At 37.0% G+C, this 25,591-nt stretch overlaps 1 protein-coding gene across 2 annotated transcripts in view; it reads right to left on the bottom strand.

The window, feature by feature from the left end:
- Positions 1 to 17,811: 17,811 nt before the first annotated feature.
- LOC129431237 (hemicentin-1) overlaps positions 17,812 to 25,591 on the bottom strand; it is a 35,242-nt gene continuing 27,462 nt past the window's right edge. For both annotated transcript variants that reach the window (XM_073874940.1, XM_073874941.1), the window contains 7 exons: positions 25,281 to 25,547; positions 21,827 to 21,928; positions 21,595 to 21,651; positions 19,698 to 19,748; positions 19,164 to 19,232; positions 19,020 to 19,067; positions 17,812 to 18,259 (listed from right to left, as the gene is read on the bottom strand). In XM_073874940.1, the coding sequence (XP_073731041.1) occupies positions 18,252 to 18,259; positions 19,020 to 19,067; positions 19,164 to 19,232; positions 19,698 to 19,748; positions 21,595 to 21,651; positions 21,827 to 21,928; positions 25,281 to 25,547 (602 nt within the window). In that variant the 3' untranslated portion in view covers positions 17,812 to 18,251. The remainder of the gene's footprint in view (positions 18,260 to 19,019; positions 19,068 to 19,163; positions 19,233 to 19,697; positions 19,749 to 21,594; positions 21,652 to 21,826; positions 21,929 to 25,280; positions 25,548 to 25,591) is intronic.

Here is a 25,591-nt window from a genome sequence, read left to right as displayed (position 1 = left end):
ACCCCACTGGATGACTTCGGAACGCAACACCTCGGGAACCCACAGACGACCCACCGGGCACCCCTCCGGAACTTCCACCCCTCGACCGGCCTCTCTCACTCGCTGTTCGATTCCCCAAACGAGAGCACCGACCACCCTCCCCTGCGGAAGGATAGTTTCGGCTCGCTCAGGTTTCGAGTCCTTGAACAAACGAGAGAGAGCATCAGGCTTAATGTTCTTGGAACCTGGCCGGTACGAGAGTGTGAAGTTAAAACGGTCGAAGAACAATGCCCAGCGAGCCTGCCTGGATGTTAATCTCCTGGCCGAACGGATATACTCAAGATTCTTGTGATCCGTCCAGACCAGGAAAGGCTCCGAGGTACCCTCTAACCAGTGACGCCATTCACCCAAGGCGAGTCTGACCGCCAGCAGCTCCCGATTACCTATGTCGTAATTACGTTCCGCTGGGCTTAACCGGTGGGAGAAAAAGGCGCAAGGATGCACCTTCCCATCTACAGGTGATCGCTGTGACAAAACGGCGCCTACCCCGACATCAGAGGCATCCACCTCCACTATAAATTGGTTAGCCGGATCTGGAATAGAGAGAATAGGAGCAGAGATAAAATGGGACTTTAGTTTATCAAAGGCTCTCTGAGCCTCACTATTCCAGCGGAAACACACTTTAGTGGAGGTTAGAGCGGTAAGAGGTTTAGCTATCTGACCAAAATTTCGGATAAAACGCCTGTAAAAATTGGCGAAACCCAGAAATCGTTGCAACTCCTTACGAGTGTCGGGAACTGGCCAATTGGCAACCACTTTGACTTTAGCGGGATCGGGACGAATCTCACCAGCGGCGATAACAAAACCCAGGAACGAAACCGACTTCTCGTGAAACTCGCACTTCTCCGCCTTAACAAATAACTGATTCTCCAAGAGCCGTTGTAAGACCATGCGAACATGTTGGGTGTGTATCTGCATGGAGGGAGAGAAGATGAGAATGTCATCGAGATACACAAAGACAAACTTGTTAATCATGTCCCCCAACACTTCATTAACCATGGTCTGGAAGACAGCCGGTGCGTTCGAGAGACCGAACGGTAGAACGGAATATTCATAGTGTCCAGAAGGAGTATTAAATGCTGTCTTCCACTCATCGCCCTCCTTAATACGTACCAAGTGATAAGCATTACGCAGATCTAACTTGGTAAACACACGAGCACCCTGCAAAAGTTCAAAGGCAGAAGACATAAGAGGTAAGGGGTATTTATTCTTAATCGTAATGTCATTTAAGCCTCTGTAATCAATGCATGGACGAAGAGAACCGTCTTTCTTCTTAACAAAGAAAAAACCTGCCCCGGCTGGAGAGGTCGAGCGGCGAATGAGACCGGCACTAAGCGCTTCACTAATGTACTTGTCCATAGCCTCTCTTTCAGGACCAGAAAGGGAATAAACACGACCCTTAGGCGGAGAAGTACCTGGGAGGAGATTGATGGAACAATCATACGACCGATGAGGAGGAAGAGAAGTGGCACGAGCTTTACTGAACACCTGATGCAGATCGGAATACTCCGCCGGGACCCCCGAAAGATCGGCAGCCGGAATCTGAAAAACAGAAGAAACAGAGCCAGAGGACGCAGGACCAAGACACGAGACATGACAAGATGGTTTCCATGACAAGACAAGACTATTCTGCCAATCAACGTGAGGATTATGTTTTACTAACCAATCGTGTCCCAAAATTAATGGAGAAAGAGATGATTGTAAGATATAAAACTTGATATCCTCACGATGATTGCCAGAAACATAAAGACTTACAGAGGGAGTGCGATGGGTGATCAAAGCCATGTGTTGCCCCTTCAAAGTCCAAGCGGACAACGGTTTAGATAATGCCTGTGCAGGAATACCCCAGGATTTAGCAAGCGCAGCGTTTAAAAAACTTGCCTCAGCTCCTGAGTCCAAAAGAGCCTGTGAGTGAAATTCAGAGTCATTAAAGCGAACAGTAATGGGTAACAAAGTACGAGAAATGGGAGATTTATGAAGATGAGATGCGCCCACCGGAACTCCCTGTCCTACCGGCGGGCGGAACCTTTTACCGGGCAATTCACCGCCATATGCCCCGGCTTCCCGCAATAAAGACACAGTCCATGTGAGAGACGATGCTGCCTCTCCTTGGTAGTGAGCCGGAGGCGTCCTAACTGCATGGGTTCTCCCTCGGGTGTGGAAGATGTGTGTGATGAACTTGTCTCAGGATGTGAGGTATTGGTGAGATGATGAAACGAGCGTCTAATGTTACGCTGCCTAAAGCGAGCTTCAACACGTAAGGCCAATTCAATCGCTTCCTCCAGTGAAACAGGCATATCGCGGGCCGCGATCTCATCCTGGATGTTGGGTTCGAGTCCTTCAAGAAACTGGGTACGCAAAGCCACATCGTTCCAGCCACAAGAGGCGGCGAGTGTCTTAAAACGAATGGCGTAGTCAGTGACAGAACGCCCATCTTGGACGAATCTGACTAGCTCAGCAGCTGCTAGGTCCCCCTGGAGAGAACGATCAAAGAGTTTGGTCATCTCAACACGAAAAGCCTCGAAACTCCCTGTGCACGGGGCCCTGGACTCCCACACAGCCATTCCCCAATCTCGCGCTCTCCCATTTAACAGAGTCAAAGTGTAAGCAACCTTTGAAGTCTCGGAGGTGTATCTTCGTGGCTGGAGAGCGAAGACTAATGAACATTGAGACAAGAAGGCTCTGCAGGAGTTGGGATCACCGTCATACAGCGGAGGGTTGGCGGGGTGAGGTTCACGTTCTGACCCTCCCGTAGTGTCGATCGGAGGAACCGGACGCTGAAGATTCCCGACAGTCAAAGACACCCGCTCCAATTGATTGTGTAATTCAGCGACTTGGCCGGAAAGAAGAGAGAAGTCATGTGAAGCGGATGATAGCAACTGAGAGTGCTGTTCCAGCATAGCTCTTTGCTGGGAGAGAGTGGTTTGCATTGCGTCGCCATCAGTACTTGCAGATTCCATTATATGACGCGCTCGTTCTGTTATGAAAGATGAGGAGGCGGAATCTAATGCAAGTAAAAGTTTATTTTTGAGATAGATAAACAACAATGGCACATCAAATACTCAGAAGGAAAGTTAGCAGAGTTCTCAAAGGATATCAAGGGCGTCCATCAGTATCCTGTCCTTATGCGTAGTACACCGTCAATAGATCTAGAGAGAGGTAGAGTCAAATAATAACAATACTCAACGTAACGGAAGTCCGTCGGATCCAGCTTAAATGCGAAGCACACCGATGGCAGTTCCGGAGAGAGAGAGAGAGACAAATAATGTTTACACAGCGTATTCACAGCGTCACTGAAGACCGTCGGTTCCTGCTTAAATGCGAAGCACACCGATGGCAGTTTCGGAGAGAGAGAGAGTCAAAATGTAAACACAGCGTGTTCACCGCGTCACTGAAGTTCCTGCTTAAATGCGAAGCACACCAATGACAGTTCCGGAGAGAGTGTATAATCCACAGTGAGTATATCTCAGCGAAACGGAGTAAATCCAAAGGCAAGGAAACCCGATAGCAAATTGGAATCTTCCCGTAAATCCACAATGCGAACAGGAACAAGGACCCGTACTCCTTAACGACACGATCGCTAAACCTGGAGATCCACAGAGAGCGAAAAATAGTTCAAACAAGATCAAACAACACAAGATAATGAAAACTACCCGGGCAACAGCGTGACTGAGATCACCCGGAAACACAACGAGCGCGTGACGAGAGAGACACATGACGAGCTTAAATAGGAAGAAAGAAAAGGACACACAGCTGGAGAACATTAAAGAGAAACGAGAGGAGGGAACAATCAGTGCACACATGGAGGAACACACCCACACACAAAGGTAAACAAACACATATGGCTACCGATCAGACTGAGGTCATAACAGTAAACAACACAAACATATAGCTGTGCTGTACCCACTTTTTGGACATAGGTACTCAAGATTAATTTGAAATTGGCAGAAACTGTGTGTGTTATGTGATCTTTAAACATATTTATTTTGTTAATTTTGGCTGATCTTTGTTTTAGAAACAAAACAGTCTATTTGGAAAAAAGCTTATTCCAAGTATTCAGTATGTGGCATGTTGTTTTTTTATAATTGGGCCTTAAGATGCAGTTGTTGCCTTTAATTTCAAATAACTGCAGATATTTCTATTAGATTTTTTTATTGTTGGAATGCTTAATTCTGAATTGCCAGTCGCAACATTTGCAAGTTTGTTATTCCCAGAAAACAACTGCTTAAAACTAAAACATGCTTGCACTGGATGCTGCGAATCTTAAAAGTAAATGGGTTTTCCTACCAGAAACATTTGTTAAAAATAAGCAAATAAAGTATTTCAAATTAATATTTAATGTTCCTTACCTTACTTATGAGGTAAATAGCCGTGTAATATACAGTGGGTAAAATAAGTATTTGACACATCAGCATTTTTATCAGTAACAGGATTTCTAAGTGGGATATTAAGACAAAATTTCCACCAAATGTAGCTATCAAGCCAAATATTGAATTCATACAAAGAAATAAGAACATTTAAGTATACAAGTTGAGTCATAATAAATCCACTTAGAAATTCCCTTACTGATAAAAATGCTGATCAAATACTTACTTTCCCCACTGTAAGTGGGATAATGTACAGGAAGCCGGTTGTTATTGCGAAATAATTATAATTCCAGGGCTTATTTTTGCGATTAAAAACCGTCTGCCTATATATTAACCCTTACTGAGGGCCAGTTTAAACATCTTACTCATGCAAACTTTCATTCTTTCTTGTGTGTTGATTTAACAAAGAATGATTGCAAATTGGTATCAGAATCAGACAATTTGTCTGCAAAATCGAAATTGGCCATGAAAAATCATTATTGACTCCCTTATATTCGGGTTGTTGCACACTAAAATGCATTACTTATGCCTTTCATGCCTTTATTCTGCTGTTTGCCTAGTGGTTGTTTTTTATTTATCATTTTCTTTTTAATTAAGAATTTAATTATACACAACCAAAACCTAACAACATAATACTATTTAATGCTACCCTGGAAACCCTGATTCAGGAAAAGCAAATCAAGGTAAAATAAAATTTAGGATACAGGGAACATGCAGAGAACAGTGTGTACCCTGCGAAAACCATATGTTCTGTTAAAGCACTGTCATTTTGCTTGAATATAAATTGACGGCAGAAATGCTGATATGCCCTCTTCCTTCTGTAATCTCTGCATAATATCACAAAGATTGCCACTGTGTGCGTCTGAGAACACGTCGAGATCAGCATAAAGTACAAAGGGAATACAGTAATGCAAAGCCCTTTACCAGCACAGACAAACTCATCATGCTTGCGCTAAGCCCCGCCTCTGGCTCCACCCCTCATCCTTCCCTTTGGATTAATTATGCAGCTCACTGCAGCATTTTCAGCGGTGCAGCCTGCAGTTTATCCTGCCACAACTCCCCATTCCCCTCTCTCTCCCTCTCTTTTTTCTCTATTCTTCCCACCCCTTTTCTTGGAGGTCTAAATTTGATTACATTTGTGTCTCTGTGCCATAATTCTTTCCAAAACATAACAAGAAATAATGGTACAACTCAAAGGTGATTTAAAAAAACACGCTCTGCAGCACACACACAGCTCCAGCTCTGACATGCAGCAAGCAGCGGCATCAAGGGAAACCACATCTAATGTCTGGAACATGCATGCTCATCATACATTTACACGTTTAGCAGGTGCCTTTATCAACTTACAGTGCATTGTATGTGTTTTTCCTGGGTTCGAACCCATGACTTGTTCCACTGCTACCACTGAGCTATACGGGAGCACATATAAAACAGCACTCTCTCATTTCTGCTAATTACTGCAGCTGTTCATAATTAATCTGCATAAATAATACAGCCGTTTCAAATGGTTGTCTTTGTTGGGTTTGATTTATTTATTTTTTACATTCCTTTTTGTCTTTCCATGAAAGCCAACAACACTCTAAACGATACCAACCGAGGCATAAGGGTCTTATCTAGCAAAACGATTGTCATTTTCGCCAAAAAAGAAAAGAAAAAATTAGTACTTTTTAACCACAATTTCTCATCTTGCACTAGCCTTGTGGTGCGCCAGCATGACCTTACGTATTACGCAATCTCATCGAAGGTCACACATGATGTATGCAAAACTACCGCTCCACAACTGTTGAGAAAAAGAACCGTTCCGACATTGTTGTATGTGGAATGATACTAATTAATGTCTTTGTGTCAGTTTATTGTTTTGCAAGTGTGCGTTTCACATATGTAACGCGTGACCTTTCGACGTGATTACGTAATACGCATGGTCGACCTGGTTCGTCACACAGATGCAAGTGCAAGACAAGAAGTTGTGCTGTAAAAGTACTTTAATTAAAAAAAATTATTTCTTTTCTACTGAAGAAAGAAACACATGAGGGTGAGTAAATTATTGGGATTTCTTATGAAAGTGGAGTAATCCTTTAATGTCCCTGAATAGTTTACAATAGATTCATCTTATGGCTAATATTGCTCAGAACTTATTGTGACAGGGACTTAAATAATTTAAATTAAATAATTCTTAGATTCTTTGTTGAATTAATACATTAAACTATACAGTAAACACTACATAGGAAAAATGAAAGAAAACATTGTCAGGAGGAGTTGAGAATCCAAAGACCGTTACCAGAGTTTTTCCAAAACTCGTGCACGAGTATTTGAACAAGAGTGTTTGTTTACCACCGGCATATGCTGTGTCGCGTCAGTGGATTCATTATGTGAAATGATATGATAATAAACACATAAGACGTAAAGTTAGATCAGTCGATGCTACTCTTATTTCAACTAGCATGTAGCAGACTGGTCACTGCCTTACAACTACAGAAAAACGTCAATATACCTGAATAACAGTACAACAATAATTATTCCACAAAGAAAGAATAATCACTGTTACCTGTCGAGAAGAATTTTTGCGAACTGCGCATCTGTCTTGACACCTCTCTGTTCCTTCATTGCTCTCCAGCGTTGAAAGGTTTCTCCAAGATCGACACTGGTTACATTACGTTCTTTTGACAATTTTCTCCTCTTCTCAGCTACTTCAAAAAAAAAGTCTCTTTCGCGTTTCTTCTCTACCATGGTGCAAATTCGAGGAGGAAAGCAGGGTCGACAATGAAAAACCGAAACTTAAGACGGAGTTTCATGCGCTATGCGCATGCGTCACCTGTGTAAAGTTACTGGAGCGCCCACGTATCTCATAAGGATCGTAAGGGCAGTGATTGACAAGCCAGAGGGCCAATGATGATTGCGATGATTGCGTGAACGATTGGTTGATGTTTTTAAGGCCCCACCTTGTGCACAGATGACGTATATTAATATTATTACTTTCAATGCACCTAATAAATAGTCTTTTATCAGTTAGTAAAGACAGTTTCAAGTAATATTGCAAAAATGTATAAAACAAACATCCTCTTTTGCACCTTTAACAAATAATACCTGTGAAATTACAGTACAGTACATAAAAAACTGATAAGTTAACTCAACTCAAACCATTTGAGGAAAGCGATTGCCTTAAACTATTTAAGTTTTAAAACACATACATATGAGTACTGTAAATATTATATTGAGTCATATGCACATGCTTTAAATGGTTTGAGGCAATCGGTTTCCTCAAATGGTTTGAATTGAGTTAACTTATCAGGTTTTACAGTGTGGTGACCAGATGTGTATATTGTGCATAACCACAGTGAAAGTACACATTTGTGCATATCATCTACCACTTTAATTTGTGTAACTACACACATGTAACAACCCCTTTGAATAGCACGTGTAAGTACAAATGTGAAACACAGGTAATGGTCAGAAAACCTTTTCAAAATGTGTAACTACATTACAGCAGCAAAACAAATAGAAAATCACTCCAGTTTATCACTCCTTTAATCATCATTTCTACATGTATTGTGACTATTTCAGTGTCTGCTAAATTACAACAAAAGCCAACTGCGTGTAAACACAGCAAGAGCTGGTTGAAAAATATCAGATCTAATCTGATTTAGTGGTTTCTGTGGTGTACAGGGACTGTGGTTGACCGGTGCTGAGGATGGCAGCAGCTATTTACACTAAGTGACAATATCAGCATTTTATTAGCGATATGTTATTTACAGTAGGTGAAAATATACTGCTAAATATAATTATGTACTGCTAGATACTATTTCCACCTCAGCATTTTTGTAGATTAAAAGGATGCATTAATTACAGAGTGTAAATTAATTTATTTATTAAAGTTATTAAATGGATGCAGCATTATTGGGTGAATAAAAAGCCCTGCCTACACTGACCCCTTACCCTACCCAATAAATATTATAAATATATAAATATTCTTAATAAACACTCATTTTCACTATTCAAACATATTCTTTATATTTATTAAATATAAATGCATTTTCTGTGTGATATGTAAAAGGAAAAAAGCGAGGTTAGGAAAAGTCGGATTCAAACCAGGGACATTGTGTCAAAAGCCAGATGCAGAAGCCTGCACCACTGAAGCAGTTAATTTTAAAGCAGTGTGTCTTTTTTAAACCTTGGTGGTCCAAACAGACATTGGCTATGTTTACATGCACAAAATTTTGTAAATCCGACAGAATTTAATACGATTGAAAGTTACGACAATACAATTTACATACACCTTAAACATTGCAATTGATTAAAATGTTCGTTTACATGTACATTCTATATAATTCGAACCAAACATCTGCGCAAGCGCACAGCCAGAGTTGCTAGCTTAACGTATCAAAACCATCCCAATGAACATTCAAAACTAGTCCAAAAGCATTCCAGTGACTATTCACAGCCCAAATACCAATAAATAATGAACAAAATCCCTTCATCTTTAACCCACAGGAAAAAAAAAACAACAACCCATGGAGACAGTTTAATCAGTAGCCCATATGAACTTGAAAAAAGCTGAGAACTTGGCAACACCACCCAGCAGTTCATGCTTTAAGTTTTCAGATATAAGCAATGAAAACACAATTTTCAAAAGGCACAACGTTATTTTATTGCTTTAAGTAGCCTAATGTTATGAAAGTACACAGAATGTACAGCGCGTGACCCCAATACCTTAATAATGCGTGTTGCTATTGCCTTGCTATTGCATGTTTCTGTGACAAGGATTATGTGAGACCTTTAATACAATCCAAATTTGCATCCGATTGACCTCAATCGTATTGATTATGGTGTTTACATGAAGGCTTTTCAATATGATTGAACCATCAATGCGGTTACAAACCGATTATTTGTTTGCATGTAAACGTACATATTGGTGAGCAGAGCTGGTGCAAATAGTGCTTGCCAACAAGAGACAAGAATAAAAGGTATAAAAGTTGTCACATGGGCGGTACCTTTTCAAAAAGTCCTTTTTTAGGTGCATATTGGTACTTCAAAGTCTGGATTTAAGTAACATTTAAGTAACAGTTATACTTTAGCTCAATTCTGAAAATCTTTGCTGAGAAAACAGCATCATTCATCAATACAAATAAATGGAAGAAGCCAGTTGTTTATTTTGTATCAGATTTGAATCTTAGGCATAATGAGAACATAGTACATTTCATTTTTAGGTGAAATCCACCCCACACCAGAGCATAGTTAGAGGTGGAGTGCACGATTTCTGAAAAACGCTTTGGAAAAGGGAGTCGGGCCAATTTAAACACACTTGTAGCCAATCAGCAGTAAGGGGCGTGTCTACTAACAGACACCGTTGTCAGGGTTGTGTATGTGTGAGGTGGGTCTATCAAAAGAAAGTCCAGATTCTATTGGGGTAGGGGCGTGTTTGTTTAGGTGATTTCAAATGTCAACATTGGCTTTCAGAGATCATGCACCCCGCCTTTAAATTAGTTTGCCTGAACATGTTGTCAAAAAAGTGTACATTTATCAATTTTTCTACATCAAAAAATGTAAGTATACATGATTTTAAAATAAGATTTGCTTTAGAAAACATGAAAATATCCTGGCGAGTTTCATTTGATTTAGTCGAGTTAGTTTTGGATAAAGTACAGCAAATGTGCAACAATACTGACGATCCCAAGTAATGTTTTGCTTACCTGAACATCTCCGTAATTAGACGATTTGTAAATCCTTTTCTTTTTATATGTACCTTCTAAAATAGCTATTTTGCACTAACTTTAAAAATGTGCACTTCTGCAATTCGTCCCAACCCAAATTTTTACTTACAGTATACTCTTACACCAAGCACTTTTTTATCTCATATAGAAATGCTTACATTGGCATTTAGCAGACACTTTATATGCAATAAGTGGATTTCAGGTGCATTTGGATAATGTGACCCTGGACCACAAAACCACCAAAGCTGCACAGGTATATTTGTAGCCAACAATCCAACAATACATTTTCTTTTATGCCAAAAATCATTATTATGTAAAGAGCATGTCCCATGGAGATATTTAGTAAATTTCCTATCATAAATTCATCAAAACTTTATTTTTGCAAGTGGATGCAGCAAAATCATGAACAAAATTGGCCAGAAACTCGCCTACAAACTTGCTCTCGTTGCTACACGCTCTGGGAATTTTCCATTCAAGTTTGTTTTTTATGTAAAAGCCCATTAAGTCTTCTTCTTTACAGTGGTAAGCCAGAAGAGAGCTCTATAACAACCCCCTTATATGCGTTTGTAGGGATTTCATTTGGACTTTGACCTTTAAATGTGTATTTCTCAACATTTAGATTTTTTATCAGATTCAAGATTTTCAAATCTTTGTATCTCGGCCAAATATTGTCCTATCCAAACGAACCATATAAATAGAAAGTGTATTTATTGTTTAAATCCTCTGGGTCACAAATATGTTAGCAGGTTTACTAAAGCAATTAATGAGTATTGTTAGTCAAAGCATGAAAATGTCTCTCCCTTCTTTGTTGTAATGTCAGGTGGATTGTGCAATTTGGACCACACATAACCTTCAGAATCTGTGAATTCACAGAAAACACAGAAAGAGAAAGAAAGAGAGAAGTAGAGAGAGAGAGAGAGAGAGAGATAGAAAGAGAGCGAGAGGAGGGGGGCTTTGACAGGGGACATCATCACTTGCAGAAGGACCTGCTGTGGCACCTCATCAGTTTGAGTGATAAACTGACTCACAAGGATAAAAATAATTTAAAGGACTTTTTTGATGTACCACATGGGTCAGATTAAATGTATAAACATTAGCATAAGTAAAAAAAACCTAAAGAATAATATTTGAGAGTGTATTGCTCTGTAATGTCAGTGGGGGCTGGGTACTGCAACATACTGCAGTGCTTGAAGCTTTCAGCACACCCACACGATCATCTCTCTCTCTCTCTCTCTCTCTCTCTCTCTCTCTCTCTCTCTCTCTCTCTCTCTCTCTCTCTCTCTCTCTCTCTCTCTCATACTCACCCACAGTGCCCTCTGCCTTTTATGTTCCTGTACTATTCTTTTTCTCCAATACACGCTCCTCCCTCACTCTTCTGCCCTACATATAGTCTCAGACTCAGTATACTTGTTCCCTTCTCTTGTACAGTACTCATATATACACACTACAAACAAATAAAACTATGTACAAGTTTAAATGCATTCATGCTTCTCCTTGTAGCTACTTAAATTGTCAACCACTGCTGTCTCAAGATTCATTAGTTTGTCAGGGCCATCGAGAATGTAGTTCTCACCTGCTTCTGTAACAGATTTACCATCCACTTGGATGTGGGGTTACATAATTCTGTAATAAGATCAAACTTAAAAAAAAAAAAAACTCAACAGTATTAATACAAATTAGAATTATTATTGATATAGTAATACTTTATAGTATCATTAAGTACATTAAAAACGATAATTTCAGACAGAAATTTATTAGCTCTAGAAATCTATTTAAGAACTTCCCAGGAAAAATAGTCCTTAACAAAATAAATGGTTTGAGACGCAATTTTTAAATGAAAATTAAACAGGAAAACTGGTCATTGTTTATTTTTCTGACATTTTTAGTACAAACTGGCACCCTCTATTGGCCTAAAAAAATATATATTTTAAATGTAGATCAAAAAATGTTGATGACTGTATTCTTTCAGTGAGAAGGATATCAACATTTTTTATTCAAATATTTTCATTTTGGTGTTCTTGACATTGATCTGTTACATTGATTTCGTTATACATGACTCATACACCACAAACAAGACAATGTACTTTGTAGTTTGTTTATGCAACTGTAATCTTTGTATTGTGTAATTGTATTGTATAATGTAATTTAATGGGCTCTACTTTAACAATCTAAGCGCATTGTCTAAAGCGCACGGTCTAAATGGGCGTGTCCGATGCCACTTTTGCTAATTTAACAACGAGAAAAATGGTTTGTGCGCCGAGTGCACGGTCGAAAAGGGTTGTTCATATTTCCCTAATTAGTAATGGGTGTGTTTTGGGCGTAATGTGCAATAAAAGGACTTTGTAAACTGAAAAACTGAGGAAGAAGACTACCGGTTTAAGATTGATATTAAAAAATGTGTTTTTCATTTTTATTGTATTTTAAATTTTTTGGATTAAAACCTTTAAAAGACGTTTCTTTCAGTCATAGAAGTACAAATAGCAGGCTTTTAATTGCTGTAAATATATTGATCCTACATAAATCCGTAAGGTAGCATTTAAAAATAGATGCATTTGTTTAAAGCAAAGCATTTATTTACTTACCAAGCTACAGGTGAAGCAGCACTTTACGCCTTCTAACGTCTCATAATTAGTCCTCATTTATGTCCAAGAGACTCAATAATAATCTTTTACATTCAATCCTTTAATCTTTCATGTTAATATAAGCGTTAAAAGCGTTTTTGTGCTGCTGTGCATTCATGTATGTGATAATTAAACCTGCGTTGTTGTCCCGTTTATGAACACACCTCGTTTTCAGACCAGAACGCCCATGGGCACAAAAGTGGGCGCAATTGCATTTGCTATTTAAACAACGTGGCGCTAAACTTGAAAATTATAATTGCGCAGGGTGGAAACTAGCAAAAGACAATTGCGTCGCGCATTGCGCTGGGTGTATGATAGAGCCCAATGTGTTTATTGTTTGTTCATGTAAACTAAGGTAATTAATAGTTGTGCTTATAATTGTGATTGTTGTTTGTTCATGTAAAATAAGGGGATTATGTAACGTTAGTTAACTAACAAACAGTTGCTAACAAACAACAAACTAAATTTAAAGGTTTAAAGTGTTTTTCATAATTACCTTATTACGCAATTATGATATATTACATAAGCCTAAAGATAGTATATAATTTTGGGGCGGTTTCCTGGACGGGGATTAGCTTAAACCAGTACTAGGACCTAGTTTAATTATGAAATATAACTAGTTTTAACAAACATGCCTTACTAAAAACATTACTTGTGTGCATTTTGAGGCAAAACAAAGGGCACTGATGTATTTTAAGATATGTCAGTGCAAGTTGTTGTTTTTTACACTGTAAAAAATACTTTGCTGCCTTAACATTTTTTGTTGAATCAACTCGGATTTACAAGTCATTTCAACTTACTATTATTTATCTTGACTAGAGATGAGTTGTTATAACTACAGGTGAGTTGTTATAACTTATAAAATTAAGTTGACTTTTTTCAACTATATTTTATAAGTTGTGACAACTCATCTGTGTTGACTTGTAAATCTGAGTTGATTCAACAAAAAATTTTAAGGCAGCAAAGTATTTTTTTACAGTGCAGTTTGTACAGATCTTACATTTATTTTAGTAGGACTAGTCTTAATCTTTGTCCGGGAAACAAAAACATAAAGATCAAAAAATAATTTTCTCATAAAAACTGTATTGTTTAAATACTGTGTCAGAACCTCCTACAATAATAAACATTCAGAACATAAATGCTACTATTAATACTTTTTTTCACTATACTCTATAGACTATAGTTCAAACAACACTGTCACAAAAAGAAATTGGCCTTGTAAATACTGTCATATATCTTTTGATTTTCCATGTATATACAGTACTGTGCAAAAGTGTTAAGCAAACTTTTGGCAATCCCGCAAAGTTTTAATGTCCATCTATATTTATTTGTCACTCTTTTTTTTATTAAAGCTCACGTTTCTGCATTCTGCATGCTGTGTCTGCATTTCTGATGTTAATCTGGAGTAGCTATAGTATGACATCCTTTATATCTCCGAAGAGTCTTTAGTTTAATCAGATTTATAAAAGAAAGATTAGCTTTACAGATTATTTCCAATATAGTACGAATAAATGAATAAGGAGGAGTTACTACCGCGGGTGGAGCGAGTACGAGTCATGCAACACTATACGCTATACAATACTGTTTTAACTTATGATTCACTACATGTTTGTGTCATTTATATAATATGCACGTGCCTATTTCCAACATAAGACAGAAGTCTTACTTACCGCATGCAACTCGTGACCCGGTTGGGAAAATCCAGTGCATCAAACACTCCGCTGCTACCCCGGACAATAAACTATATCCATTGTTTCCATAAGGCTGGCTTTCTTCTTCTTACATCCAAAAACACACTTCTTCTTTTGTGCCATTGTTGACTTTTGAAATTAAACAAAGCTGTCGCGTGATGATGTGATGTTTGCAAGTTGTAGTGTCTCCCGCTGAATGACGGGTGGGCGGGGTTTTCCGGGGGAAGTGCCCATATAAAGAAGTGATGCGTATAGAAAACCCCTGAAGCGTCAGTTGGACCTGTAATCGAAAAAAACTTTCAGAAACTTGTACGAACCCTGGTGAAGTGCATTCGGCACAGAAATACTCTGTAACACGCCCAACTGCTTTTTTGACACTTTGCCTACGTTTAGCATGAGGAAACTCTTTGTTATTACTTATAACTCTATAACTGTGTTAAGTCAGAATGCGTGAAATACCATTGAACCCCCCCTTTAAGATACAAACAGAAAATACAGGAATAACAAAACAATTTATAGAACTAAATGTCTTCTTCAGGCATTAGACTGAAGTCCTGAAGTCATTCGATTAGAATTAGAAATTAGGTTTTAATTTAGAGATCCTGCAGTTTCCTGCTATTGCTCAAGTGGAAGGGAGTTTACCCTAACTTGACACTTATGCTGTTTAATACCACTAGATACTAATCTCCTGTACTTTCTGGTTGTATTCTAATAAAAAGACTGATAAATAATTATAACATTGCAAAAACAACAACCCTAATGGTGGCATGATGGCCTAAGACTAAAAAAGAAATAAACATCAATCACTGTAGATATTTTGCTTTATCACTTTCCTTTTGAATGATTTACAAACATTTACCTATGCAAACATATTGCAAAACCTTCACTTACCATGTGTGCGCTCTCCCGAAGAGAAAGTTAATGAGGTGTTAAGGGAAAAGCTTTAGAGAAACACTACTGTATAATGCCTAAAAAAGCTCTTGCTTCAAATGCATCCAAGCATGAATAAAGATATTCACAAAAGATAAGCCAACAAAAAGGAAGAGAAAACATACAGTACATTCACTCATAAAGTATTTTACTATTAGTAGTGTACTCAGAATGGCAAAGCTGCTTTAAAATCATGAATACTCTGGCCTTTAATTGGATGGAAACAATTTATTGGGCCTACCCAGACTCCTCTCTCCCTTCAATCCTCACACACAAAAATAGCTGAGCTCCGCAATATCTGAAAAATTCTGAATAATGAGAAGAATAAACTGAGGAAGCCAGGTGGCATTATATTATTTCAGCAACAACCTTTGCTTTTCCCAGGAGGTCTTTCTTCAATAAATGTGGAGATTAAACTCATTAACTTCAGCACCCCCTCATTTTAAATGTGCTTATACAGTACATGACATTTAATGAAATGCAGTTATTAATAAGGGTTCATTATCACCGGCTTATAGATTTTCAGTTTTGAATAATCTTAACAATGGTATGTTTGATCAGTCCCCATTTCCTGCACTCACTATAATTACATCAACATGACACACTGAAATCAGACAGTGGCCAAACTGCAAGGCCTGCTGGCGCCATCTTGTGTCAAGACGCGGAAATTATAGTGACGTATCGGCTGTATAAGCTACTGATTGTTGTGGTGCATCGTGCATTTTATAAAATCCACTATGATTTTAAACATCATTACAAATAGCTGTTCTCTCAAAGAGTGCACTAGATCAGCCTATGGGGTGATTTTTGGCCACAGCCATTGACCATGAACTATACAAAGTAGTAGAGACAAATGTGAGGCCATCTGTCCAACAGCTAAAGCTTGGCTGAAATTTGGTCATCATGCGAGGACAATGATCCCTAGCACACTAGCAAATCTACAACAGAACAATGGGTTTTATACTGCAAGAATTATTCAGTTTTATACTTGAAATATATACTATATAAACTGTACCAAGAGTTGAGGGTGACTTTAAACTCATTTAGTTAACTTTACATTAGTGTTCACCAGAATATTATAGAAAATATAAGGAAACCAAGTGCCTAATATTTTTAAAGGGTTTTGCAAAAAATACGAAGTCATAAATTAACTGAGATTATTTGTGTTTACAAATACAAACTGTATCAAACATTTAACAGGCATATTTTTAAAAATTACATTTCAAAACAAATATACATATTCATTTAGGTTATTGTACATGCATATTACGCAAAACATTTTAGTAAAAATATTCTAAAATTTATGACCCTGTGGATTTTTTTCTTGCAGTGTAAATAATGGCTAAGACTTCTAAACTTTAAAATAAATTATATTAAACTTTAAAATATATATGATAAGCAAATGTTAGAGGGTAACTGACCCCTGTTTGTTCCCTTTTATTTACTTATTTTTATTTGCTTATTTTTCCTAACATTTTGGTCATACCTGTAATTCATAAACGTTCACTAGATGGCACCATGTTTACAGAGATGATATGCAAGAGGTAACAGCATAAAAGTTATATAACTGGTTATATAGTTTCCTTTCAAATGTTTTCATCCATTTTAAGTTTTCATAAAGACATACAGTATACTTCATATTTCCTATAGAGATTGTACTGTCAAGGTGTTTGGAAACATTCACACATAAATTTAAATACAGAGATGCAAGATATCATGTTTTTTTCAAACCAGTTGGACATGGAGGCGGTGTCATCAGCAATTCATTTCATATTTTTATTTTTTTTTGCAAAATGTTACTGTAGAAATAGTTCATTATACATCATTGTTTTTGGGCACTTATAATACTTTTGAAAAGTATTGTTAGTTTGTATAATTATATTTTTGTGCCACCCTTGCCTAGCCACCCCATGAACAATCCGTGGCTCCACCAGTTTTTTAAATATAAAAGTAAAAAAGTTTAAAAATGCTAAATTAAAAAATAACAATAAAAAAAGAAGTCTTTACAATTTTAGGCAGCATATTCTTACATTTCATTTTTCAAACCATAAATCACACAGTATTTACATATTTTTTTAAACAGTGTCACACGAAGGGATAGTACAGATGATACATTTACACACACAGAGTCTATATTTAACAAAATGTCATTAATATTTGTTTACAAAATAAACTCACTAGCAATAAGCACAGTTGTGCTGTGGGGAAAACAAAGGATGGGGTGCTGGGCATGTATAGATTTAAATGTAACTCAGTATTGGGCAGTATATTCTGTACCAGTGTTTAAACTAGACCCCAAACTTTTTACGCTGTACTAAATTGATATATACCAACCTTTCTGGCAAATGCAATATGTTCTCTAGAAATACTAAAAGTACATAAACTATGCAGAGTGCACATACTGCAGTAATAAAGTTGTGTGGTGGTATATGGTTTTAAACACAACCAGATAAAATTTATATAATGGATTAAGTGAACTTTTATTTTACAAATTTAACATTCAGAAGTGGTGAAATAGCACTTAAAACAGCAGAAACATTTAAAAGCTTTTGCTTAATTTCTAAATAAATTACAATCCGGTAGATGTATTACAATCATTCTAGACTACAGTAGATGTTTACTGCTTAGCATAACACAAGTCCATTATTCATCTTTACTGTACAATCACCGCCAGCATACTGTTCCTAATCTCACATATTTACAGTTTAACACTGCAGTTAATATTAAAATGTCTGAAACATAAGCATTTTTCAGCACTTGTAGTGCAATTGCTCTTAGACAAAGTGCTTTGCTATAATACAAATATCAGTCTTATTAAAAATGCACGTGCTACTTTAGCTGCCTTACTAAAAAAGAGAGAAACTTCATCTTGATGTTGATCGTTGACGAAATGCTTTAGCTTGCTTTAAAATAGACACAGTGACATTATAATAATGGCATATACTCATAGAGGCTGTTTAAACCTGGTATTAAGATGTGTTTTGGTCGATCAGATCACAAGTGGACAATGCTAAATACAGGTGTAAATGAAGTTTAAAACATTTTGAGCTCATCCACTTTTGACCACATTCAGAGGTAGTCGAAAACACATTTGACTGAATTACTTTTGTGGACGCGCAAGTGGTTGAATGCGTTCAAGCAGCCCCAAAAAAACCCTATTCTCCGCCTATTGATCTAATGTGTGATGTATCGAGCACAATGTTTTAACATAGAAAATGACTTCTAGCACGAACACATAGTGTACATCACTTTCTGTAGTCTTTTGTTGATAAAACTGAAAGTTGCGTGAGCTTATTTTATCAATTTCAATTCAAATAATATCTGAGAAAGCCCTTACATATATGTACAAAATGTTGTGCTGCATGTTTACTAACAACACAAGCTGCGGTATTTATATAATATTAGTGTGCATCAATTTAAACCCATCATTTTTAATGACTCGCCCACTGACCATCACCTTTAAAGTAATCAGGGCAGAAGCGGTCGAAAGTGGACAAAAGAGACGGATTAAAACACCAGCTGTGAATGTCTCTCTCTTGTCCACTTGTGGTCCGATCGACCGAAACCCATCTTAATTAATACCAGGTTTGAGCAGCTCCCTAGAAACTGGACACAAGGCATAACATTTTAAATCCTTAGGCAAAAAATACCATCAAATTTTACCTTTAAAAGATGTTAGGCCATTAGTTTCTGCTGATGGTGAATCTTCACCTTTGAAATATTAAAAAAGGCAAATGTTTAATTGACATTAATGGATTAATGCTTAAGACATTCTGAAACATCATTATAATCTTGTCTTTGACTCACCCTTTATCACACCATCAACATGAGTGACTGAAATACTATCCAGCTGCAGTTCTTCTTTTTCCTCTGATTCTGAAAGATCATAGACAACATTAAATTAATTCAAAAGCTTAAAAGGATAGAAAATAATCATTCTGTCTCCATTTACTCACCCTCATGTTGCTACAAACCTGTATCAATGTCTTTGTTCAGCTCAGCACAAAGGAAGATATTTGTAATCAACAGGAAACAGAAACACCACTGACTAACTTAGTAGGAGAAACTCTTACTACAAAAGTCAATGGTGTTCAAAATAGTTTGGTTATAAACATTTCTCAAAATATCTTCCTTTGTGTTCAGCAGAACAAAGAAATTAATACAGGTTTGTAACAACATGAGAGTGAGTAAATGATGACAGAATTTTAATTTTTTTGGTGAACTATACCTTTTTCTACAAACTATATTTGTAGAATCATGTTGTATAAGATTTGATCATTACTTTATCACTGTGTATTAAAATGTACTGTGTTATCAGTAAATCTTGTGAAAGGAAAGTACCTTTTTCTAATGGTTTACTGTCAATGTACTCCATCAAGGGCGAAGTAGCTTCTGTAATCAAACACCCATACAAAGTAAATATAATGTGTAAACACAGAAAGATGGTTTTATGTGACTCTTTATGTGAACTTCAGGGTAATTATAAGATTAAGAGCATGAAAGTTTTTTTGCGTAATGAGTAAATTTACTTAGTGATTTTGCATTGATTTCAATGTTTGACATAAATTATTCAGTCCATACTGAAGATATCGAGGTTGTATTTTGACTGAATGTTCTGTACATTATGTAGGATGACTTAACAATTAACCACAAAATATTACTTTAGCTGGGCTACACATGCAGGGTCACAAAAGTATAAATAAGCAAACTGTAATAAAACATTTAGGGGTGGTTTCTCGGACAGGAATTATCTTAAGCCAGGACTAGGCCTTCGTTTAATTATGAAATATAACTAGTTTTAACAAACATGCCTTACTAAAAAGATTACTAAAAGCATTTTGAGGCAAAACAAAGGGCACTGATGTATTTTAAGATATGTCAGCTTAGTTGTTTTCAGTTTGGACAGCTCTTACATTTATTTTAGTCTAGAACTAGCCTAATCCCTGTCTGGGAAACCGACCCTATTTTTAAAATTAAATAAAAAATATAATAAAAACATTACATTTATATATACAGTATCCACCTGTTTCTTGACATAAATGTGGGAGCCGCCATCTTTGAGCTTTCCGGTTTATGACTTCCGGTGAGCCACTAAAGCTAATGGTGGTCTATTGCGAAGGACACAAGTGTGCCGTTTTGACTGGCTGTTTTATGTTTATTATGAAATCCAAGAAGACCGACATAATTTGTGCCGTTAAGGGGTTGCCATAATAGCAAATACAAACGCAGTAAATCTCTACAAAACATTAGTTTTAACCGTAATCCACGCACAAGAACTGAATGTGTATATGGCACACATGCCCTCATGATCTGTATTTTTTTACAAATCCATCCAGTAAAACCTTTCATAGAAACTGCCAGTAAACAATAAATACAATAATTGCTTAAAAACAACTAATATTATCCTGATAAAAAATATGCTGATTTATTCTGCTACTATATATTATTACAAAAATGAGATTACATTACAGAATATATATACGACATAATCTGCTTAGTTAATGTTTATAACAGTTCGTAATGTGTTTGCGCGTACTTTTGTTATGCTTTAAATGAAAAAGCAAATACTTTAAAAAGTAAGCTTATGTCTCCACCTGCTTAAGAAGCAATGTAATAATATTTCATAAAACGAAAACAATACTGAATACATGTAATAGTTTAATATGTTTATTATGGTTTGTTCAAATAACTACAATGTGTTGAATGAGAAAGATACTGCTGACTGTGTCGGACTGCGAGAAGCTCGACGTGTCGCCATAAACAAGTCCATTAAAAATTGGCGTTTAAAAAAACTTCACACCAGTAAAATCACAGTTGTGACATTTTAAACCAGACCCTGAAAAGTTAAAAACACTCAACTGACTTTCCCATTGTAAAGATACTGGTATGTCTCTGCTTTTATATTTGCGCACTGAACCTCCGATCAACAACACGAAATGATTGAATATATCTTCATATATCAAGCCACATCTTAATTTCATCCTCACACTGGTTCATACATGGCAGGTGTAGTATATTAACAGTTTAAATCATGTTTTATGTGTGCTCCCACTACACTGTTTTCTACCGGCTGGCTATTGAAATGAACGTCTCAGACTAGAAAGGAAATACGTCACATCACTTACTTCCGCGTTCTATAAACAGGTGGATAGTGTTTTTACAAATGGAATCCCAAAATCATTTAGCTCACTTCTGGACACACACACACACACACACACACACACACACACACACTTACGGTTCTTGGAATCTGCTAGTGAGATAAACAAGTTATCACGAACTGGCTCTTTCTTCTCTAAAGATAAAATATAAATGTTTCATTAGTAATAATGACATTTGACAAGTTCAAAATGTATTAATGCAAGACATTTTACTACTACAGTAAAAATAGCAATTTTGTTAAACTATAGTCATTATGTAACTATTACACATACACACACAATGTATAATGTATATATTTCTGTTTGTACCTGGTTTACGAGTGACCTTCAGTACGATGCATCCAATGATCAAGATAACAATACAGCAGACAAAACAGCCTGAAATGGCCAGCAGTATTTTTCTTTTGAACACTGCAAAGAGGGGCAGAAATGGACAATAGTTACTGCACTGGCCAATAAAGTGAAGCCAATTTTAGTGGTACAGGAAATTTTGTAGAAAAACAAAGTTCACAAAAAAAAATTCGTTATTCCATTTGTTTTCTTAATATTATATCATGGATTATTTGTTTTATTTCTTTTGTTTGTTTGTTTTATTGTTTCACTCTATAGTATTATTACACAGTTTTTTAAGGTAAACTGGGATAGCAGCTAAAATGGGACAGTGTGTTGATTCAGTACAATTTCAAAAAAAAAAAAAAAATTTTAAAGCAATTTTTAGCCAAAAAAATAAAATAAAAAAAATAGTCAAGATGATTCATCCACCAGATCATCATAAATGTCTACTCAGTTGCCCATGCTGTCATACTCTCGGTCAATTATTTGAAGATATTGATTCATAAATAACACACAAATCAGCCCATTCTCAATGTAGTGCAATACATACGGCAGATTCCAATTTTGCGTGCATATGATACTTCAGTCCTTCCAGTTCACTTAATATGACGCATCTTTTCATGTCATTTTATGTATTGGTTCCTCTTTTCTTGTTTTTTTTTTTTAAACCATTGTCGCTTGGGTTTGAGGTTGGGGTTATAACAACTTTTTTTTAAAAATTCAATCCTAAACCACTGGTCATTTTTTTAATGAGAGCCACACTGATAGGTCAGGGTCAATATGCGAGCCGCCTTTACCGCAAAGTATCAAAAGTTACATCCAGTCATAAATAGCATGTCTGCTTATCAATCTGTCAATCATTCTTTATCATTTACCATCAAATTAAAAAGACAACACGTTATTTCATTAAATGAGCATCAGTATCTTTTATGATTTTTATTAATTTTAGCTGGGTATGAAGAGGATTTCCACTCTTACTGAACCAATATACAGTATAAAGTTATCTATTCTAGACTATGGATATATTCATGTATTGCAATACCTTATACTGTATATACCTTAAATACAGTTAAAAGAAAAAGTATGTGAACCCTTTGGGCTTACTTGGATTTCTTTATAAATTGGTCATAAAATGTGTTTTGATCTTCATCTAAGTCACAACAATAGAGAAACACAGTCTGCTTAAACTAATACCGCACAAGCATTATATGTTTTCATGTTTTTATTGAACACAACATGTAAATATTCATAGAGCAGGGTGGAAAAAGTATGTGAACCTTTGGGTTTAATAACTGGTTGACCCTCCTTTGGCAGCAATAACCTCAACCAAACGTTTCCTATAGTTGCAGATCAGACCTGCACAACGGTCATGAGAAATTTTGGACCATTCCTCTTTACAAAAGTGTTTCAGCTCAGCAATATTCTTGGGATGTCTGGTGTGAATCGCTCTCTTGAGGTCATGCCACAGCATCTCAATCGGGTTGAGGTCAGGACTGGGCCACTCCAGAATGCGTATTTTCTTCTGTTGAAGCCATTCTGTTGTTGATTTACTTCTATGCTTTGGGTCGTTGTCCTGTTGCATCGTCCATCCTCTGTTAAGCTTCAGTTGGCAGACGGATGGTCTTAAGTTTTCCTGCAAAATGTCTTGATAAACTTTGGAATTCATTTTTCCATCGATGACAGTAATCCGTCCCGGGCCTGAGGCAGCAAAGCAGCCCCAAACCATGATGCCCCCTCCACCATATTTCACAGTTGTGATGAGGTTTTGATGTTGGTGTGCTGGATATATTCACACCTTTTGTTCTCCACACATAGCTTTGTGTGTTTTTTCCAAACAACTCAATTTTGGTTTCATCTGTCCACAGAATGTTTTGCCAGTAGTGCTATGGAACATCCAGGTGCTCTTTTGCAAACTTCAAACGTGCTGCAATGTTTTTTTTGGACAGCAGTGGCTTCCTCCGTTGTGTGCTCCCATGAAGTCCATTCTTGTTTAATGTTTTTCTTATTGTAGATTTGTCAACAAAAATGTTAGCATGTGCCAGAGATTTCTGTAAGTCTTTAGATGACACTCTAGGATTCTTCTTCACCTCATTGAGCATTCTGCGCTGCGCTCTTGCAGTCATCTTTACAGGACGACCGCGCCTAGGGAGTGTAGCAACAGTGCTGAACTTTCTCCATTTGTAGACAATCTGTCTATACTTTTGTAGCCCTTTCCAGCTTAATGTAAGTTCTGAGAGCTCTTTTGTGCGAGGCATGGTTCACATCAGACAATGCTTCTTCAGAACAGCAAACTCAAAACTGGTGTGTGTTTTTTATTGGACAGGGCAGCTTTAATCAACACATCCAATCTCATCACATTGATTGGACCCCAGGTTGGCTGACTCCTGGCTCCAATTAGCTCTTGGAGAAGTCATTAGCCTAGGGTTTCACATACTTTTTCCACCCTGCACTATGGATGTTTACATGTTGTGTTCAATAAGAACATGAAAACGTGTAGTGTTTGTGCGGTGTTGGTTTGGGCGGACTGTGTTTCTCTGTTGTTGTGACTTGGATGGGGATCAGAGCACATTTTGTGACCAGTTTATGAAAAAATCTAAGTAAGCCAAAAGGGTTCACATACTTTTTCTTTCAACTGTATCCATAGAAATCAGTTGCTACTGGAAGTTAAACAGACAAACTACTAAGCAGAATAATTAAATTGATAATGCCAGTTTTGTTTGCTGTTTGACTTTAAATACAAACTTTATCAACTTGACTTTTTGATAGTCAGCTCCCCATGCGATGCTATCATGCACACGCATTCAAAGTGTCTAAACAGAGCCAGCAGGACTCAAGTTTGATCTGTCCTGAAATGTCATTGATCAGTAAAGCCGTTTCTGTAAATCATCATCAGCTGCTTTCAGATGGAGCGGCATTTACTACACATAGCCGTAGTTCACAGAGAAGCTAGGCAAAATCGTGTTCAAAATCGAGGAAAATCAATTCCGATAATCTATGCGATTTTGCCTAGCTTCTCTGTGAACTACGGCTCTGTGTAGTAAATGCCGCTTAATCTGAAAGCAGCTGATGGCAATTTACTTCTAATCACGGAAGGCGATTTCTTGCACAGCCCTAATTTAATGTCATCTGCCTGCAGTTCTTGCTGTGCCGCATAAAGTCGAACTCACCTTAAAACTTATTTATTGCTGTTAGTAGTGATTGTCAGACTAGCACACATGAATTTAGCACACAAAATGAGAAACCAATAAATAAACTTACAGGAAAAGAAGCGCCCTATTGATTGAACGGAAAGATATCACATGCACGCAAAATGCATTGCACAACTTTTCACACTGCGTGCTATACACACATCATGAGAATGGGTTGCACAAACTGTGTTATGATATGTAAATGTATGACAGTATAATAATATAGTGCAAATATTACTTACAAATATTATTTGCCATGAACCCCTCACTCCAATAGGAGTACAGCGGTCGTTCTGTCCTTTTCCCTCTGCATTTAAATTCATTTTTAATAGTTTCTTCGGTTGATTTGACCTTTAATGTACTTGAAGATTCATTCAGCTCCTGATTGTTCTCAAACCAGGTGTAGTTCCATGTTTTATCATCTAAAACCTCACAATTCAGTGTCAGGATATTTCCAGCGATGATGTCACTCAATTCAGTGACCAGGTTTAGGGAAGTATCTGAAAGAGCTTAAAACAAACAAATCAATTATTTTATATTTGTTATAATAAGT

This window comes from Misgurnus anguillicaudatus, chromosome 13 (genome assembly GCF_027580225.2).
Source record: "Misgurnus anguillicaudatus chromosome 13, ASM2758022v2, whole genome shotgun sequence".
NCBI lineage: Eukaryota > Metazoa > Chordata > Actinopteri > Cypriniformes > Cobitidae > Misgurnus > Misgurnus anguillicaudatus.
Note: the sequence above shows the minus strand (reverse complement) of the source record. Positions and strands in the feature narration are given on the sequence as shown.